Genomic DNA, 21,267 nt, shown 5'->3' on the forward strand with positions numbered 1-21,267 from the left:
TTTTAATTCAAGATTTTTTTTATGGGGCGTGTTTGTTAACACCACTGAAAATATCAAAAAAGAAGGTCCAAGCATCTTCAAGCTGATTCTATACAAATTTACAGAGGCCAGGTTATGAAGGGAGGCTTGCTCATTAAAGGTTTTTAGCAAGCATCTAAAACAAATCAGGACAGATCGTTTCTCTGAGCAGCCATTACGAACACAGGCTGTAAAACAGTGATCACTAAGGTCATTACAGAAAACACCAGACTGATACCTATCAGGATTATTTATGAGGATAACATCAAGGAGAGTAGCCTTTTCTGGGTGTTTGGAGTCATACCTTGTGGGATTGGTAATAATCTGAGAAAGCTTTAGGGAGTCCCATTGCTTTAGGACTTGGTAAGGTGGTTTAAGCATGTCCCAGTTTAGGTCACCTAGCAGGACAAAATCAGACTTTGTGTAAGGGGCCAGGAGAGAGCTTAGGTAGGGTACAGACCGGTGCTGATGGAAGACGATAACACCCAGCAACAGTCGACAAAGAGCTATTTGAAAGTTAAATGCTTAAAACCAGCAAATCAAATTGTTTGTGGACAGAATTGGTGGAGACAACCGAGCACGGAAGGTGTTCCTTGGTAAAGATTGCCACTCTACCACCTTTGGGAGATTTGTCTTGCAGAACAAGTTATAACCAGAAAGGTTAACATCAGTGTTCAAAGGTAATACGCTTCTAGGTAATAGGTAATAAGATGTTAATGTGCAGAAAACCCAGGCTTTTACGAGAGCAGAAATCAGTGAAGCAGATATCAGAGCACAAGTCAGAATTGGGGCTAGCAACAGTAGATGGGCCAGGGTGTACATGCACATGTCCAGATATCATCAGCAGTAGTATAATCAAGGCACAGCCGAGAACAGGGAGAGCTCTGCAGTGATGATTTATGACATTTGAATGTGCATTCGATGGCAACAAGATCATATTGTATAGCAATTTCATCAGTTAACATGAATACAAAGTGGTTAAAATAGGATGGGAGGCCAAGAGTCTGTGTAATCAATAGAGAGTCCGAGTACCGAGTGTGGGAACAAACATAGTCTGTCCCACGGTTGGGTAAACAAGCAAGTTCATAGTCAACAAAGCATGCAGGAGTCATAAGGCAAATTGCATAAAGCTAGCCATTGTAAGTTCAGAGTCACTCACCCCAACAGTGCGTGTGTGCTGGAGGTGAGCGAAAGCTCGGGAGAGAGTGGATAGTGTGGCGAGGGTACCTGTACCCGACTGGGAGACGGGCCAGGGCAGACGGTGAACAGATCGCCAGGTGGAATCTAAGCAGCAGTGCAGCAGAGTAGGTGTCACACCCACTTTGGATAAGCTTTTTTTCTGGAGGCAGATTCCTTGTAGAAAATGCCAGGGGAGGGTCTCTGAACAGCGGGAGAGGGCTTCAAAGGCCTCTGAATTTGGGTGGGGTAGGCTGTGAGGCCCTCCTGCCATTGCTTTGGCCAAGGCATTGACACCTTTCACTTCACACCACAGTGCTAATTGAAGTTGTATCTGTTCTGTCCTAGCAAGCTTGGTAGCTTATGGACTGCCCCCTTCAATTCAAACCACATTGTTAATGGTATTCAAGGTCGCCATTTGCTTCCAATGGTCCTGGTGCCCTTGTTAAGGTCTACAGAATCAAGAACTTTAGTACCAGGACATTTTAACCAAAAACCCAGTTGCCTCTGCCAGGAAGCTGACACATCAAAGGCCACAAGTGGATCTTCCAGCAAGACAAATAACCCCAAACACTAATCAAAATCCACAAAGAAATGGTTTATTGACCACAACATCAACATATTGCAATGGCCAACTCAGTCTCTGGACTTGAACCCAATTGAAAACCTGTGGTTTGAATTGAAGAGGCCAGATCTGGAAATATTCTGTATGGAGGAATAGTCTAAGATCGTCCCCAATGTGTTTTCCAATCTCATAAAATATTTTAGTAAAAGGCTCAGTGTTGTTATCCTTGGAAGGAGAGGGTGCTAGAGTATTGAAAACAGGGGTGCCAATCATTTTTAGAATAGTTTTTATTACCTGTTGAACAAAATATATTTTTCTGAGCAATTGTATTAGTATAAAATAATGTATTTCCCAATTTTATACAGTCTTTTTTGCTCATCTTTATCAAGGGTGCCAATAATGTTGGACCTGACTGTTTGTTTGGTTAATAAAAGGACTAAACATGAATTCTGTGTATTTTATTTATATTTCTCTCTCTTTCTCTCTCAGGTGCGAGGATAGCCGAGTACTCCCAGCTGTATGACCAGGTGATGTTTAAAGACCCTCCAGGTCAGGGCTCCAGCAGCCCGGGTCCTCCTGGTTCGCACCATTCCCACCTAGGGCTGGCCTCCTCCCCATCCCTACCTGAGACCTGCTCCTCCCTGGGCCTTGGGCTGGAGGATGACTGGCTCCTCTCCACCTACAGCAACGGGGAGCTGGCCAGCTTTGTGTCGGGGATACGGTCCTCCACCCCCCAGTGCAGGCTCACAGCAGCCTGCTCCGTCCCCACCCTAAAGATCCTACCTCCCTCCCCAGAGACCTCACCCACCCAGCGGTGGAGCTCTTGTGTCTCTGCCCCCAGTGAGAAGGAGGAGCATGTGTACAGTTCTATTAAACGACACACCTCCTTTAACTCCGCCTCCTCTTCCTCGTCCTCCTCTAAACCACCTACCAGCCGCTGCCAGTCTATCTGCTCATTGGGCGACCGGCAGCAGGAGAAGGAGAATGACCTTACCGGGTCCAACCGTGGCCCGGCTGTGGTCCAGAGTTCCTCAGAGAGACTCCATGGTCCCAGTAGTCTGGGCCGGGCCGGTCGGCAGAGCAGCCTCCCGGAGCGGTCCAGTTGCGGTCACGGTCACTCTGACCTCACCCTGCAAGATGGTCAGCAGGTGGTGGTCCTGAACCGTGCCTCCGCGCTGAGCATGCTCACAGCCACCCAGAACTACCTGGCCAACTTCAAGGACAATGGAGATGACGATGATGACGATTACGTGGAGATCCGCTCTGAGGATGAGAGCGAGCGGGATCAGGACTGCTCCGGGCAGCGTAACAATGGTGGTGGTGGTGGCTCCAGAGGGCCAGCCCAGACCCAGAGTCTGCCCTGCACCCCGTTGAGGTCCTCCTGTGGGCTGACGGACCGGGAGCGTCTACAGGAGTACCTCTGGGCAGAGCAGCCGGCACAGCAGAACCAGCCCAACATCGTCCAGTCACTCAGAGAGAAGTTCCAATGCCTCAGCTCCAGTAGCTTTGCCTGAGTTGCCATGACCACCCATAACACACCACCATATGAACATACTAGTAGATGTAGTTTAAGCAAGTCTGTAGCTTTGCCTGTCTCATGACAACAAATAACACTAAACGGCTGGAGGTTTGTTAACAGGGAATGACACACTAAATGGTCAATTCAACACACTACTGTACGCACAACACTACACACCACACAGGTCTTTAGCTTTGCCAGAGTCTTCAGGACAAAAAAGTACCAATATGCATTTTTGCCTGATTCACCGGTACAACGTCACACGCAACATGCAATACTGCAGCTTTGCCAAAGTCACATGGGCAAATTTCAACATATCACAAAACAACATGCCAAATACTGCACTTGAGTAGTCATGGCAACATACATGTACAGGAACATATTAGTACTACAGAGGCACTCCACCGCCGCAGCACTTTTTACAGTCTTCCATGTCAAGCAGATTGACTTCCGTATCTATTTTAGATAAGTTGAAAAATAACTATGAAACGGTCAGTTATCATTTTAGCAAACTGGATGATATTCCTGAGTACAACAGTGTAGCTAGGGGCTCAGAGTGTATGGGCTTAACAACTTAAAGGGAAGCATACAGACCCATCTTTTAGAGATTTTGGAAATTAGTATTCCATGTACTGTACAGATATTTCTGCTAATTATAGTTATCTGTTATAGTAGTAATAGTAAGAAATAGATAACTATCCATTCATTCTAACTGTTCCCCCTTCAACAAAAATACTGACATCCCAAAAATGTAATTTGGTACACTGCTGCAGTCTGCTAGCATCTCTTGATGAGGAAATGGCACTGGCTGAATTTGAGTTGTTGCTGTAATTTGCTCTTTTGAACACCATGTCATTTTAGTTAACAACCATCTAATCAAGGTTTTCAACTTTTGTTTGAGTTACTTTTTAAAGGTTGTTTTAGCGTATTTAACTTCCTATAGCTGAGCTTACCCCTTATCAGAGGGATGATCCTATGTGACTAGTTGTCAGTGGTACTGTTTTAACTGTGCATAATACAGTGTCAACCAATTTAACACAATCTGTGCAAGCAGCTTAATGAATTTGCAATTAGCTCAGGATTATAGGCTAGGTATGGACAGTTTATCAGCAATAATATAAAGAGGATCCACACATAGTACCTTGCTGTTCATTAGGTTGAGTATATTTTACATTGGGCTGTGGTGATGTAAAGCAGTAGATAGCCTATACCAGTCTTAATATAATGATTGGGTTTTCTCAACCTGCTCAAACGCCTTGGTCATGACTAGGGGATCACGCTTTAAACAGAAAAATCTTAAAATCAAGAGAAAAGTGTGCTGATATTCAATAAGCAGCCGCGATAGGAGTTATCTATTTATTTTGAATCTGTGCGTCTGAAAATGGTAATAAGTATATTTTAGTCTTCTACATACACTACGTAGGTTGAGTGGCATAGTGCATCTTAATAGGAAGAACCTAAAATGTTATTTTATCTTATTCATTTTAAAACGTTGTTTCTAAGAGGGACCATGGAGGAGAGCGTTGAATGAGTGAATGAATGAGTGTTTTGATGTACATTTCTCTTCAACCTCACAGAATTTCGGGTCAGATTTCTTGTTTACTTCATGGGACACCCCTCACCTTCACACTACTGATCAGCACCCCACCCTTCCCACTCCCTTTCTAAACACGTTATGCCTGAATATCATCCTGATTCATTCAAATATTCACAATAATGTCATGTTAGGGTAGATTGTCACATACATTGAGTTTACTTTTTGTTTTAACTCAGACATCACTGAACAGTTTCAGTAGTGAGGATCCACACTTATTGAGAATTTGTTTCATGTTTGATCTCATCAATCAATCAATCAATCAACTTACAATGTCTTATTTATTTACAACAACAAAAAAACTATTCTTGACCCCCACACATCACTATTATGAACCGCCACAGCCAGTTTGTAAATTAGAATAATAACTTTGTTGGCTTCTTGATGAATTTCGGGACACTTTGGATAAAATTTGGTTCATTTGTTTACTGTGAATGTTACAAAAAAATGTCGTTTTGTTTTACGCACTGTTTGATTATATTTTCCTTATCAAAATAATAAATGAAAAGTTGGAATGCACAATATCATGTAAATGTATCCAAAACAACTTAAAAATATGAAGTATGTTTCTTTTATTCATTGTATATTTGTTTCTCGTGTTTCACTGGTGGGGATTGTCAACCTTCATTGAAATTGAATTGACTCTTGCACTTTTTTTTTTTTTTATTAATTATTTTTATTACATTTGATTTGTAAACACTTTGTAAAGATGTACATTTTAGGAGAGTTATTCTTGTATGCCATAGGTTTGCTATATGATGATTTAATGTTTAAGTTAAGTGTACTGTAATTTTTTTTAACTGCTAGTTGGCATTGCTCGATAAAACAAATGTATTTGAGGTCATAAATAAAATACAAAATGGGTTTCCGTGACTTGTTGAACAATTATTCATTGATCAAATACACTTGTGAGCTACCCATGACTGAAAAACCCATGATGGATAATATAAATTCATACACAAGGTTGCATGAGAGCTATTCAGAGCATCAACTGACCAATGATAGACATTATTTTAGCACAAAGACATCCATATAGGCCTAAGCAATACAGTAAGTAAAACAAGTCAGTAATCAAAGACTACTGATAGCTGTGAGAACTACAGATTGTATACAAATTACAGCTGGTTATGTTGTGCCTCATGAGGGTTTTAGGATGAGTTCAAAGTGGATGACCCGCCCCCCCTGCAGAATCAACTGATATAGAAAACTTACTGGTGACTTGCTGTACTTGTTTTTGGTATGGAAAATGCTTGAGACTACAAGCAAGTGCTACAACACCTGCCAAAGTGATCTGCTACATTTTTTCTAATTTAACCTTTATTTAACTAGGCAAGTCAGTTAAGAACAAATTCTTATTTACAATGACGGCCTACCTACCTCAGCCAAACCCGGACCACGCTGGGCCAATTGTGCGCCGCCCTATGGGACTCCCAATCACGGCTAGATGTGATACAGCCTCGATTTGAACCAGGGACTGTAGTATTTGAACCAGGGACTGTAGTGACACCTCTTGCACTGAGATGCATTGCCTTAGAACGCTGTGCCACTTGAGAACATGACTGTCATTACTTCTAGTTAAATAAAGGTTCAATAAAACATTCTAGGCTACTGATTACAAATCAAATGAATCACTATTTAACAATAACAATTGCACAGCCATCGCCACCAACACTATGAAGTGTCCTGTGAAGACCTTGGCCAAATGGACAATTAGACAAGCTCTCCCTCAGTCTTTATAATAGGATTTGACAGTTCTCTGTTGTCCTACAAATTGATACCATCTGTGGCATCGGTGGTCCAAAGTGAGTGTCATATGCACAGCCAACCAGTAGAGGGCACCCGCCGACCATTAGCAAGACAGCCACAAAAAGGAACAAGGATCTTTGAATGCTGGGAAATATATTTCATCATATAGCAGTTGAATAAAAAGTGAGAAATGTATATCCTATATACAGTCTTACGCATACATTGGTTTCGTAATGAAAATTATTTTTGTCCGATGCCATTATTGTTTTAAAGTTTAATCTTCTAGAATGTTCTCGTCTATTCTCGGTTCTTAATCTTTACCCAGAAGCCCTGGTTCCCCACCGGTTTACCCATAGTTCATTACTTCGTTTCCTTTCTTCTGTCTCTTTAGCTTGTCCAAGATGTCGTTAATGGATGGAGCGTTAAACGTGTTCGGCACGAGAACGACCGGCGAGTCCGTTCGTTCTCAAAATGGTGAGCTATGTTGTTATCTCTTGGGTCGCAGTTTATGCCATTTGTGTTTTAATCGGTGTCTGCGGGAGAGTGGCGGACGGACTTCAATGGTTAGCTAACTAGCACTCCGCAGCACGTGCGGGAAAAAAATATGCGTCGTTTCGCCTCCCTTTTCCTAAATTTGTAAGATATGTTAATCAACTAGCTACCTAAGCATATTGTGTTGCCCACATTAGTATAAAAAGCTGTATAATAAATCAATATTAGCTACATTATCTAACAGTATATTATAGCTAATCCGTGCTAGTTAGGCTTGCTAAGTTGCTATATTAGCTAGCTAACGTTGGCTTACTAATACGCATATGTCATTGGCGTTAGGGAGTCGCTAACGCTACCAGCTACCTATCCCTGTGCGCAACATGATTTTCCCCCAAAAAATAGTTCCTAGGCGTTTCCCATTTTTTAGTACCGTTCATTCATCCATCCCAGAATGAACGGCTATGCTAATGGGGGAGAGAGAACACTGTCATTGTCTTGACGGAGCGGCTGGCTTCGTCCACCCCTCCTCATAGAACTGAGAGAACAATTTATATCAGTTTGAACAGTTTCGGAATTGTGCTATTGTTTCTAGATTGGTGAACTTAATTGTTGTTAGTTATTTGTAATAGTTAGCTAGCTAATACAGCTAGTATAACGTTATTTTTTGTGGCAAGGGAATCAGCTTTGATTGTGTGCCCACGTTTCTTCTGCAGTCATGGCCGCATCATCCATTGCCAACATCGTCAAGAGTTCCCTTGGCCCGGTCGGGCTGGACAAGATGTTGGTGGATGACATCGGGGTAAATACTTGTTGCCAATTATAGTCGCCGCCATCAGTCTTATTGGATATGGCTTGTGTACCATTCAGATTGACGGAAGAAATTCTTACAAATGCTCTAATGTTTAGGACGTGACTATCACCAACGATGGGGCTACCATCCTGAAGCTGCTGGAGGTGGAACACCCAGCAGCCAAGGTGCTGTGTGAACTGGCTGAGCTGCAAGACAAGGAGGTTGGGGATGGGACAACTTCAGTGGTGAGTTCTTCAACAGCTGCGCAGAACAAAGTGAAAGGTTGTCTGATATATTTCTACCCGAAAGACTCTTTTAAAATGTTAGATTTCAATTTGATCAAGTAAACATAATTTGGTGGAGGTTGGCCTGAACCTGCCTAGTCACACTCATGGTTCAAATGACCTGCTTCCTGTTTTTAGTACCGCTCATCTGCCTCTACAGATGTTCGGCTATGCTAACGGGATAGAGAGACTGTCCGTCATTGTCTGAAGGGGTTGGACGGCCTCCATTCCGCCACCTCTATATGAAATAACGGCACATTTTATATATAAATAAATGATCTTATTCATTAAATAATCTTCCCTGGCTTATTCATATTGTTCTTTCCTTTGTTTTAAAGGTGATCATTGCAGCAGAGCTGCTGAAGAGCGCAGATGAACTGGTGAAGCAGAAGATCCATCCAACTTCAGTCATCAGTGGATACCGCCTGGCCTGCAAGTAAGAATCTTGCCACAGTCTATCCAATTTCCACACCATTGTTTTGCATATTATCAGCCTTTTGAGATCCTTTTCCCCTCCACTCCTGGTTCATTACTTTGTTTACAAGGACAGGGGTGTTTGACTTTGTGTTGCCTGTTAACTGTCTCCAGAATGAATGTGTCAACCAAAGCATAAATTAACTCGTGGTTGTTTGGAACAAGTCACCTCTGGTTTCTTTCAATAAGATCATCTTCAATAACACAACTGTAGCTAGCAATTCTAGCACTAATGTGTAAACAAATTGGGGGTTGACGAGAGCGGTGTTTCTGTGGATAGCGGAAGAGCATTTGTTGCTATTGACAGATCTGTTTGATTCTAATCTTCTGAAAGTTCTCCACTATAAGACTGAACTGTGAAATTCCTGGTTCTGTAAACAGAGCTCTTAATTTAAGGATCGGGCCCTTTAAATTATTATTTTTTAAATCTGCCAAAGATGACACTCATCTAACTGCCTGTAGCTCAGGATCTGAAGCAAGAATATGCATATTCTTGATACCATTTAAAATGAAACACTTTGAAGTTTGTGGAAATGTGAAATGAGTGTAGGAGAATATAACACATCTGGTAAAAGATAATAAAAAGAAAAAAAAACATGTGACATCATATTTTTTTCTTCGATCTTTGAAATGGAAGAACAGGGCCATAATATCACTTAGGAGTCTATGTGCAGTTTAGATTTTGGCCACTAAATGGCATCAGTTTTAGACTGGTCCAATGAACCATTGCATTGCTGTTCAAAATGTTGTATCACAGAAGGGGTTCAAACTGTAGAACCTAGTTCCTACATTTGAATATAAAAATGGATTTTATCAAACAAAACTATGCTACATTTTATCTATGGGACCCTCAGGATGACTGAATGTAAGTACATTATTTACCTTCAGAGGTGAATGTATCAAACCAGGTGACGTGATAGTTTTTTGTTTTTGTGCACTCTCCTCAAACAACGACATACATTTTTTTCACTGTAATAGCTACTGTAATTTTGACAGTGCATTTAGATTAACAAGAATTAAGCTTTCTGCCCTCATAAGACATGTCTATGTCCTGGGAAATGTTCTTGTTACTTACATCATGCTAATCACATTAGCGCACGTTAGCTACCTAGCACTACGGACACACCGCTCCCGTAGAGGTTAAAATATCTTTCATTCCCACCAGGGAGGCAGTACGCTACATCAATGAGAACCTGACCATCGCAACAGATGACCTGGGAAGGGAGTGTCTGGTCAACGCAGCCAAGACCTCCATGTCCTCCAAGATCATCGGAGTGTATCCTTTCTTCCTGCTCACTGACTAACCTGAAACCTCCTCTTCCCATACACAGTACCAGTCAAAAGTTTGGACACTAACTCATTCAAGGGTTTTTCTTTTTTTTAAATATATATTCTACATTGTAGAATAATATTGAAGACATCCAAACTATGAAATAACACATATGGAATCATATAGTCCCCAAAAACAAATCAAAATATATTTGATATTCTTCAAAGTAGCCACCCGTTGCCTTGACAGCTTTGCACACTCTTGACATTCTCTCACTGTATATCTGTCATGTGCTTTAAAGGATCACAAGTATGGCTGGGAATTGCTCATGATAGGATGTTATCACGATATTTGGATGCGGATATGATATGCATTGCAATTCTCACGATTTGTATTCCAAACATATGTGTGTGTTGGCTGAAGAGACGAGAGCATAAAATACGTTTTTATCAGTCATGAAAATAAGTGCAGCAAACATGTTGGTTTACTCTCATGATAGCACATTTTTGACTTCGATACCAGGTTTTAGTATCGCTATTTGATCCCAAAACGATCCCAAACCCCCTTTTTTTTTTTTTTTTAAATCTTTTTTTTTACTATTCACCGAATGGCACTTGATACAGACAGATCAACTCAGCTATTGCTCTGTTCAGCCATTGGTTGTCAGAGTTCGATATCATTACAGTTGGGAATTGTTTTTTCACTTTTTAGGCAGCCATGTATGCATTCATTGAATCATTGTACAATCATCTAACACCTAAAACAACGGTAATGTATTTGAATGTTAAATATCTTGATAAACTGGGTAAATCAACTCTATTCACAATACAGGTGAATGCCTATTATTCAATAGGGGTGTGTGCATGCATTGAGTAATTGAGCTTGTTTTAGTTGATTTCATGGGGCTACAGATGACAAACTTCCATTCAGGACTTATTTTATTGGGAATTGCTAAGAACATTCTTTTAAAGGCTCAATCTCTAATGAAAGTGTGGTGTCTCTAAGAAATGTGACTTAATTCATGAGGCAGAATTTGGCTATGGAATCTAGTGGAAACCAGACGATGTGAATGGGTTTTAGTGGCGAGGGAGACTGCATGAATTGATAACATTTTTGGTGACAGTCTGCTTTGAATTTTTTTTTGTGTTAGTTAGCATATCACAAACTAAGTACCAGGGTAGGGAATTGATGTTTGCTTCAGCTGTAAGCTGGCAAGGAAATTTGGCCTACAATTAAAGCTGGAAGCTACCCATATCAAGTCTATTCACAATGTGTTTTGTCCCTAATTACAGTTTCTGTGATGACAAGCAAGTGTAGAAAATAATTTTATCATATAAACTGCTCTAAAAAATGTATTTTTCATAACCAAAAATATTGTTTGAAGCTGGTATGCAAAAACTAAACTTAAGAACGGGAAGCTTAGAAATGGCCCACATGGAACAGATCTACCGCTTCTTGGACTTGCTTTCAATGAGAATGACAGATTTATAACTCGTGTTTCTATGCATTTGGTCAGGTTACCCAAAAAGTTACATATTGTAGTTTTAAAAAGATGATGAGCAAGCTATAGGATTATTTTTATTTTTTACAGTTTGGCGCAGGTACAGCCGACTAACGCTCTAGCAACAACACAGTGTTTTTTACAAATTGATAGTTGGAGTCAAAGTATCGACTAATACCATCCAAAATAATTTTGCGGCATGTAACTATTTTTATTTTATTTCTAATAATGAAATGGTGTCTTGAGCGTCACGTCCTGGTAGCTTTGGTAGAGTTTCAGGCAGACTAGATGCCTAGGCATTGCATCAACCAATGGTTGCATGCCATTTCATCAACTGTGTAGTCATGCATCAGATTGCTACATATGTGGTTAGCTGATATGTTAACCTATCCAGGGTTTGTCGGATTTGGCATGCGCCTGCAATGTAGGTCGGCAGGAACTACCATTGAAAGCTGTGAAATCCTACTTCCATCCTATAGAACAGCTTGAATCCTTGACCGGTGACCGCCTCAGTGATGCAGACTTCTTTGCCAACATGGTGGTGGACGCTACTCTGGCAGTGAAGTTTGTAGATCAGAAGGGTGTGGCGAGGTACCCCATCAACTCCGTTAACGTGCTCAAAGCCCACGGACGCAGCCAGAAGGAGAGCTATCTTGTCAATGGATACGCACTCAATTGCACTGTAGGGTCTCAAGGTACATGTGTAAAAAAAACATTGTTGATGGTGACTGCGCGAGTTCCGTAACAGTACAACCATGAAATGACCATCTGATGCAAATGACAGACTCCCATTTAAATTTGCTGCTATGCTTGTTCTTGTTGCGTACGCAGTGATACGCGTGGGAGACAGAAAGCTGGCTTTGAAAAGTAATGGTTGCGGTGCTTCTTGTATGAGCCGTGGCACTATTTTTCTGGCCACACATGCCACCATGACTAGATTTGCTTGTTAGGCAGATCTATATGATAAAGATTTTGTGTTAATTAATTTTTATTGTATAGGTTAATCCTGGCTTGGGACAGTAGTAGGCTAATATTACAGATAGAAATGTCATGAATAGAGCAGCTGACATGATTCCTCATTCTCTGTCAGGCAGGTTTGCTCTATGTAAAATAGATTTCCATCTGTACATTTAACATTCCCTAATGAGCAAGGGGAATCAGTAATTGTGTGGGGTTAGGTTTATCTTGACCAGGGTTAAGATTCTCTGCTGTTCAATAGTGTGATGACTGGGTCTGGTCCCCCTGTAGGCATGGTGAAGCGTTTGACCAACGCCAAGGTGGCGTGTCTGGACTTCAGCCTGCAGAAGACCAAGATGAAGATGGGAGTCCAGGTCCTCATCAATGACCCAGAGAAACTAGACCAGATCAGACAGAGGTACGTTGGACATGTCAAACAGAGGCTATTTGTACGAGACCTACTGTTTTAAATCAAGCCTTGCCACATGCATGACAACGTAAGACTATTCCCATTTAAATTTGCTGCTATACTTGTTCAGTGGTGTTAGCAGTGATACGCGTGGGAGAAATAATTCTGCCCCAGAGTTCAGGCTGCAGCTCTTCCCTGAGCTGTAATATGACTACTTTGGGCTGGACAACAGTTATTTTCTAAAGACAGGGTGATTTGTTCATGTCATCATGGCTTGTTGAGAGACATACACAGGGTTTGTACAAGAGACACACAATGTCTTCATGTTGATTTTGCTGTTCCAGGGAGTCTGACATCACCAAAGAGAGGATTCAGAAGATTCTGGCGTCTGGTGCTAACGTGATCCTGACAACTGGGGGCATCGATGACATGTGCCTCAAGTACTTTGTGGACGTGGGAGCTATGGCTATCAGGAGGGTCCTCAAGCGGGACCTCAAACGCATCGCCAAGGCAACGGGAGGTAAGCTACAGGTTTTGTTTACCTTTTGATAAATGTCATAACCGTTCAGGTCAACACAAGTTCTGAAACTGTCTTCTCTTTTTTAGTGAGTGATTGAAACTATTTTCTGAAAGCAACTATGTTTGTTTCCAGTTAGCTTGTTACCCAGAATTGAGTAGTTTTTTTTCTGTTTGTCCCTCAGCCACCATCTGCCCATCCCTGTCTAACCTGGAGGGAGAGGAGACGTTTGAGACAGCCATGTTGGGCCACTGTGAGGAGGTGGTGCAGGAGCGTGTGTGTGACGATGAGCTCATCCTGGTCAAAAAGTAAGAACAGGAACTGAAGTCTTATTCTCATCACAAATGTTTTGATCATGTACAACCTTCTTACATATCTTTACCAATGTTTTGATCGTGTACAACCTTCTTACATATCTTTACCAATGTTTTGATCATGTAAAACCTTCTTACATATTTTTACCAATGTTTTGATCATGTACAACCTTCTTACATATCTTTACCAATGTTTTGATCATGTACAACCTTCTTACATATTTTTACCAATGTTTTGATCATGTACAACCTTCTTACATATCTTTACCAATGTTTTGATCATGTACAACCTTCTTACATATTTTTACCAATGTTTTGATCATGTACAACCTTCTTACATATCTTTACCAATGTTTTGCTTTAGCGCTTTTATTTGTACCATTCTTTTCTCTCTATCCCCTGTTACTATTCACGTCTCCATCTTTTCCTTTTTCTCCTCCGTTCTTCTCTTAGTACCAAGGCCCGTACCTGCGCCTCCATCATCCTGCGTGGGGCTAATGACTTCATGTGTGATGAGATGGAGCGGTCCCTGCATGATGCTCTGTGTGTGGTTAAGAGGGTGCTGGAGTCCAAGTCTGTTGTACCAGGAGGTGGTGCTGTGGAGGCAGCCCTGTCCATCTACCTGGAGAACTATGCCACTAGTATGGTAAAGAAATACACCTGGGAATCACTGCTTCTTTATCTCTGTCCTGATTGTCTAGATGGGATCAGAGGTATTGTTGCTTTTGAAACCCATCAAGTTTCATTGGTTTTCCCATATGGAAACAATACATTTTGTTTTCCATTTTTTTAAACCAAATTAAAGATGTGAAGTGTCCTAAATGATTGGGGGGGATATTTTGTGTGATCTGTGAATGTCTTGTCCATTCCCAGGGTTCTCGTGAGCAGCTGGCCATAGCAGAGTTTGCCCGTTCCCTCCTGGTCATTCCCAAGACCCTGGCTGTGAACGCTGCTCAGGACTCCACTGACCTGGTCGCCAAGCTCCGAGCCTTCCACAACGAGGCCCAGGTCAACCCCGAACGCAAAAACCTCAAATGGTCAGTGTCACTAGATATTAATTTCAACATGCGTGTTGATGCCATTAAGTGAATGTTTTTATTTATTTTTTTAGATGCCATTCAGCTTGAGACCCGTTTGGTCAAGTTTTACTACAAGGATGCATAACATTCCCATTTTAAATTTCCTGCTATACCTGATCAGTGGTGTATGCAGTGATACGCGTGGGAGAAAGCATGCTGGCCCAGAGTGGAGACTGCAGTTTTCCCCTGAGCTGTAATGCCACTACTCTGGCCTGGACATTTTTAATGTCACAATGGTTTGTGTATTCTGCTTTGATATCAGTTCATCACAGCTTAACATGTTGTGAACCCAATTAGCTTCAGTTGTAGAAGTGCCAGCAGTTTACAATGCTTTTGTTCCAACCCCAGTTGGAACTAACCTGATTCAGATTATCAACCAGCTCATTATTAGTCTGGTGCACTAGATTAGGGTTGGTAGCTCTCCAGAAACGGAGTTGGAGAGCCCAGCTCTACATTGGTGTGGCTGTGACGTGTTTCTCATTTGAAGTTATCTTCTCCCCTAAAGGATTGGTCTGGACCTGGTGAATGGTAAACCCAGGGACAACAAGCAGGCTGGTGTGTACGAGCCCACCATGGTGAAGACCAAGAGCCTCAAGTTTGCCACAGAGGCCGCCATCACTATCCTCCGTATCGATGACCTCATCAAGTTGTTCCCAGACCAGAAGGAGGGTGGGCCTTCGTACCAGGACGCCGTTGCATCAGGACAGATGGACGGGTAGACATTCCTGTATCCTGTAACTGGTTCCAGTTCTGGAATCTGCCCTGGGTTTCTTAGATCCCAAATGTGGTTCTGGTCCGCTTGGCTTTGTCTCTGTATTTATACATACAAGCTCTTGGCTGTTCCGTCATAGGTTGTGCACTCTGCTTGTTCCCATGTGGTAACCTGTTTAATCTGGGAAATGTAACTGATTCTGTTGGACACAAATAAACCCTGCTGGATTATTCTGGTCTGTATTATTATAAAACAAACATGTAGTTGTCATAGCAAATCAAACTACATCATCTTGAAAAAGCACAAGTTCAGTTCATCTATTCTGTATTGGAAAGTGGACAGGTAATAAACAGTACATTCATACCTACAACAGGATACTGCACGCTAAGGTACTGCAAGTTTACGCCGTCTTTGGGCACTTGTATATTTAAGGAAGGCTCTATGAACTGTAGAACGTGGTTTAAGGTACATTGCTGTCATTCCATGAGAGAAAAAGGACAAATAGGAAGGCTGAATTCTCATTAGGTTGGGTGTGAACAAGTCCAGTCATGTAAGCCAGTTGAGTTATTTGCTGATGGAAAAAAGACTAGCAAATGTTGCCCAATGACTAGGTTCACACAGGCAGAAAGAATTTTGCTTCTAAACCTTATACGTTCCAATACATATGTTATGGAAAATGAAGGACCAGTATTGGATGGTCCACAATAGAGACTGTTGCTGCTTTCTTCACCTAATTACATAATTTTCAGCGAAGTGACAATCTAATAACCACCACTCTGCTGAAACAAGTTGTGTAATAAAGCATTCTAAACGTTCCCTTTAAGACCAATATGGTGATCCTGAATGTAGCATCGTTGTACTCCTATTCAGTCACACCCTTTCTACACACATGGCAATGCCCATCCCTCCCCCAATGCAGAGAGAAGCCACACCCCTCTGACCACCGGTCCTCTGGAGCGCGTGCAGTAGGGTCACCAGAACCCGGCAGCCAGACATGCCTATGGGGTGTCCCAGGGAGATGGCACCTCCAGTCACATTCACCTGTATAGGGGAGAGAGACCAAAGATGTGGAATTCAACTGTTTGCCCCAAACAATAGTGTTGAAATAATGGTTCATCAAGTTACCTTATCTGGGTTGAGTCCAAGCTCTTTCACTACAGCGATGGACTGGGCAGCGAACGCTTCATTTATCTCAAACAGGTCCACTTGATCCAGCTGCCAACCGGCTTTCGCAACCTGGTAAAGAATCAGTGAACATTCTTTCAAATGAAAAGGATTATATACTACAGGCATTCAAGAGTTATACACATCGGAACATTTGCTGATTGGTTCTCACCGCTTTCCTGATGGCTGGGATAGGCCCAGTTCCCATGATTGCCGGGTCAAGGCCGGCTTGAGCCCAGGAGGTGATTCTGGCCATTGGCTTGAGGCCTCGCTTCTGCGCTTCTGATTGGCTCATTAGAACAGTTGCTGCAGCTCCATCATTTATACCTGAGGGAATACATGGCAATTAATATAACACAAAAAAAATTGTTTGGCGGTATGCAACTCTGTGTATCCCACCTGAAATATGTCAAGGTTATGACCATGTAGAATCTAGATCACTGCCAGGAGAAACAGCAGACATAATGTAATTGGAATGGTCAACTGGTAACCTTCCAAAGGATAATTGAGTTGAGAGAGATCAGTGACATCACAATGGGTCAAGGATGAGTGCCCCCTGCGTACCTGACGCGTTGCCGGGGGTGACGGTGCCGCTGCCGTCCTTTAGGAAGCAGGGCCTGAGTTTAGTCATGGCTTCCATGTTACTGCCATGGCGAGGAAACTCGTCTGCTTTCACCTCCACTGGGCCTGAGGAGAGCGGAATGTTACAATATAGTTCATGAAACATCTACATTCGTAATAATCATTTAATTAAGCAGAGAAATAATAGGTGTTGGTCATCTAATTCACTTCTAAGGAATGGTGGTTAGCGATATAAGAACCATTGGGTCATGCACCCAGCCGTAAGTGATTTGAGCACACTTGAGGTCTCGGGGTTCATAAACCAGCACAACAAATTCCTTGCCTTTTCTGGACGGCACCATGACCGGAACAATCTCCTGATCGAAATGTCCTGCTTTCTGGGCAGCCTCGGTCCTGTTCTGGGATTGGGCGGCAAACTGGTCCTGAGCCTCGCGACTCACACCCCACTGCTTAGCCACATTCTCAGCTACATCCAGAAAATGAAGACAACATTCCCTACTGGATTAAGACACCCCAATGTTCCTCCTTATTGAACTGAAAAATATCAGTTACATTGTGTAAGATGAATAAAGTTCATATTCAGTTAAGAGTCATTAACACGATGTTTAGCATATTTTCCTTTCTGCAATACACCTGAATTCCAGTGTTCTGTTTGTGACATAGGTTTATGGTCACTAGACCATGAATTAAACTCATATCTGTTGATAGTGATTGACGCCAAACAGGAGGTACAAGGACCCGAGGACACCGATTCTGTGAAACACTGATTTTGTAGCAGCTGACAATGTGTTTTGACTTCCTACAAGCCTCTCGGGCTGGTGATTAGGTAACACTTGGTGCCGTCTGATTAGAATATAAAGGGCCTGTCTCCAAAAGGCCAGCTAGACATTTTCTCTGCTTTGGTGCAACCGGATTGATATGTGATTAATATTATCAGCGACTGCTCTCCTTTTCACCTGGAATCTCCCATTACACATTGATATCAATAACTCTAACTCTGGTCCCCTGACCTGTGATGCCCATGTGGTAGCAGTGGAAAGCATCAGTCAGTCCATCAGCGATGATAGAATCCTGCATGGTGGTGTCACCCATCTTTACTCCAGCCCGCATCTGCACTGTGTGGGGAGCCTGGGGGTCAAAGGGGAAAGAGTAATTGCCGATTAATGGGGACATTTGGTAGAATGGTATTGATTTCACCCCATCTTTCTCTCACTTACACCCCCCTTCCTCTCTCGCCTTCTCTCCATCATCTCTCATATCCCTCCATCTTACCCGGCTCATGCTCTCCATGCCTCCAGCCACCACCACGGTTGACTCTCCAGTCTGGATGGACTGAACGCCCAGACACACTGCCTTCAGCCCAGATCCACACACCATCTGGCAGCTCCAGGCAGGCACTGGGTAGGGGATACCTGCCGCAACACTGGCCTGACGGGCTGGGTTCTGCCCATGACCTGGGGAGGAGAGGAGATTAGAGGAAAGGATTGGGAGCGTGAGATGTGAATGATTGCAAGAGAGATATCAGAGGCTTAGAATGGCTAGTACACTAGTTCAGTGGTTCCCAACCAGGGGTACGAAACTCAGCAAAAAAAGAAATGTCATCTCACTGTCAACTGCGTTTATTTTCAGCAAACTTAACATGTAAATATTTGTATGAACATAACATGATTCAACAACTGAGACATAAACTGAACAGGTTCCACAGATAGACTAACGTAAATTGAATAATGTGTCCCTGAACAAAGTGTGGGTCAAAATCAAAAGTAACAGTCAGTATCTGGTGTGGCCACCAGCTGCATTAAGTACTGCAGTGCATCTCCTCCTCATGGACTGCACCAGATTTGCCAGTTCTTGCTGTGAGATGTTACCCCACTCTTCCACCAAGTCACCTGCAAGTTCCCGGACATTTCTGTGGGGAATGGCCCTAGCCCTCACCCTCCGATCCAACAGATCCCAGACGTGCTCAATGGGATTGAGATCCGGGCTCTTCGTTGGCCATTGGCAGAACACTGACATTCCTGTCTTAGGCGTCTCACATTGCAATTTATTGCCCAGGCCACATCTGCAGTCCTCATGCCTCCTTGCAGCACGCCTAAGGAACGTTCACGCAGATGAGCAGGGACCCTGGGAATCTTTCTTTTGGTGTTTTTCCAGAGTCAGTAGAAAGGCCTCTTTAGTGTCCTACGTTTTCATAACTGTGACATTAATTGCCTCCCGTCTAAGCTGTTAGTGTCTTAACGACCAGGTGCATGTTCATTCATTGGTTATGGTTCATTGAACAAGCATGGGAAACAGTGTTTAAACACTTTACAATGAAGATCTGTGGAGTTATTTGGATTTTTACAAATTATCTTTGAAAGACAGGGTCCTGAAAAAGGGACGTTTCTTTTTTTGCTGAGTTTAGAACCCCTGGGGGTACTCGACCCATCCACAGGGGGTAATTGAAGATGCACATGAGGGGATACTATAGGGGAACTCCGGGCAGTGCAAAAATCCATTGATGGTACAGTAACCGAAAAAGGTTGAGAACCACTGCACTTAAATTTGTCATTTAGGAGACACTCTAATCCAGAGCAATTTACAGTAGTGAGAGCATACATTTTTGTACTTTATCATACTGGTCCCCTGTGGCAATCGAACCCACAACCCTGGTGTTGCAAGCACCATGCTCTACCAACTGAGCCACATGGAACTATTAACTAAGTAGCTAGCAGGTCAGCGCTGATAAACAGCTAATAAACAGACTGGGTTCCGTTCCAGGTGGTCTTTACCTGCTGTCAGAACGTGCCCCATGATGACCTCAGACACCGCCTCAGGCTTAAGGTTGGCTCTCTTCAGGACATCCTTGATCACCACAGAGCACAGATCTTGGAGGGGCACAGTTGACAGAGAACCATTGAAAGACCCTGTGAAACAGAATAATAAAGTTGAGAAATAACGTTATATTCAGTATCCACAAAAAGAGCAGGGCATTGATTGCTTTATAACGGGTAGCTGGGTTTTGAGAAATGCACTTGGCCATTAGTACTGATTCCATGGTGTGACAGCACTCTCCCACTGCATTACATCAGACAACAAGATAACAGACATTATCATCAACAAATGTATTGATTGATTAAAGGTTGCAAAGACACCGTCCAACTAAAATACGCCCAACCCCATTCGGTTTGATCTCCAGCCTATCGCCAATACTGTAGCTGCGGGTCCATGGTACTATGACCAACAGCCAATCGCTGTTTCGAGAATCTGGGCAGAGGGTGAGGCAACCAATCAAGGTTCAGCATAAGTAGCTCGCGACAATGAACGACAGTAATGGTCTGTTCAATTCATAGGTTCAAAAACATTAAAACATGTTGTTGAACAAATAAGAACATTGTCAAAACCAGGACTGGAAAAATGTGCACGATCGTTCAAGGAACGTCAGCATCGCTACAAAACCAATCTCGTGTGATAAGGAAATGCAACAAATAAATATACATACAGACATCTCTTATTGATACAGGTAGCCAGCTATGTTGAAAAATATTGCCTTAGTGTGGAATCAGACAGATTCAGAACTTATTTACCAATGGGGGTCCTTGCAGCAGAAACGATGACAACAGACTCAGTGTTCATATTGACAGCTAGCTGGTAATCCTTCAGATTTCACTGTGTGCTGCTCGGTCCCTTGTGTCTTCCGTGTTAGAGTGGCCGGCTTGCTATCTGTCTGAAACACTGAACTTGTAAATGGACTCAAGCATGTTGATTCATTTGAATGACAAAAGAGATCCTCCTTCGGCAAGCAGCACGAAGATCCCTGGCAGTAGCAGGGACAGATATTTGACGAAAGCACCACCCAATGGCTAGGAGGACTTCAGACATGATTTTGGCAGCCACACAGGCTGTGAAGCAATGTCTCTTTTGTCATTCAAATGAATCAGACTAGTAGCTCAGTCTGTACACCATGCTGGCATCAATGGCGTACCACACACCCCTTGATGCCAGCATGGTGTAGACAGACATTGCTTTCCCCAGATAGCATATGCTCACGTCATAAACCATGGAAAAACTAATTATAATTACAGGAAATTAGCTATAAAACTGCAACATTTTTCTCTTTGCTCC

At 42.6% G+C, this 21,267-nt stretch overlaps 3 protein-coding genes across 6 annotated transcripts in view; 2 read left to right on the plus strand and 1 right to left on the minus strand.

The window, feature by feature from the left end:
* LOC110522355 (pleckstrin homology domain-containing family G member 1) overlaps positions 1-5,745 on the plus strand; it is a 139,574-nt gene extending 133,829 nt beyond the window's left edge. For all 4 annotated transcript variants that reach the window (XM_036976025.2, XM_036976027.2, XM_036976026.2 and 1 more), the window contains one exon: positions 2,249-5,745. In XM_036976025.2, coding sequence (XP_036831920.1) covers positions 2,249-3,273 — 1,025 coding nt within the window. In that variant the 3' untranslated portion in view covers positions 3,274-5,745. The remainder of the gene's footprint in view (positions 1-2,248) is intronic.
* A 1,012-nt stretch (positions 5,746-6,757) lies between these two features.
* tcp1 (t-complex 1) lies at positions 6,758-15,647 on the plus strand. The gene is made up of 12 exons (XM_021600692.3): positions 6,758-7,092; positions 7,824-7,909; positions 8,017-8,145; positions 8,523-8,620; positions 9,824-9,934; positions 11,943-12,124; positions 12,678-12,804; positions 13,140-13,315; positions 13,497-13,620; positions 14,080-14,272; positions 14,500-14,663; positions 15,211-15,647. Exons 1-12 carry the CDS (start codon positions 7,020-7,022, stop codon positions 15,422-15,424), a joined length of 1,677 nt encoding a protein of 558 aa, XP_021456367.1. The 5' UTR covers positions 6,758-7,019; the 3' UTR covers positions 15,425-15,647.
* Positions 15,648-15,724: 77 nt separating this feature from the next.
* On the minus strand, positions 15,725-21,082 carry acat2 (acetyl-CoA acetyltransferase 2). Its single transcript, XM_021600693.3, has 9 exons — positions 20,730-21,082; positions 19,935-20,069; positions 18,436-18,617; positions 18,174-18,291; positions 17,486-17,629; positions 17,146-17,268; positions 16,754-16,908; positions 16,543-16,653; positions 15,725-16,458 (listed from the first exon to the last, which is right to left on the minus strand). The coding sequence occupies exons 1-9, from the start codon at positions 20,776-20,778 to the stop codon at positions 16,288-16,290; spliced, it is 1,188 nt and encodes a 395-aa protein (XP_021456368.1). The 5' UTR covers positions 20,779-21,082; the 3' UTR covers positions 15,725-16,287.
* Between the last annotated feature and the right edge of the window lie 185 nt (positions 21,083-21,267).

The sequence above is a fragment of the Oncorhynchus mykiss genome, chromosome 4, assembly GCF_057628025.1.
Source record: "Oncorhynchus mykiss isolate SJ-2025 chromosome 4, ASM5762802v1, whole genome shotgun sequence".
Taxonomy (NCBI): domain Eukaryota; kingdom Metazoa; phylum Chordata; class Actinopteri; order Salmoniformes; family Salmonidae; genus Oncorhynchus; species Oncorhynchus mykiss.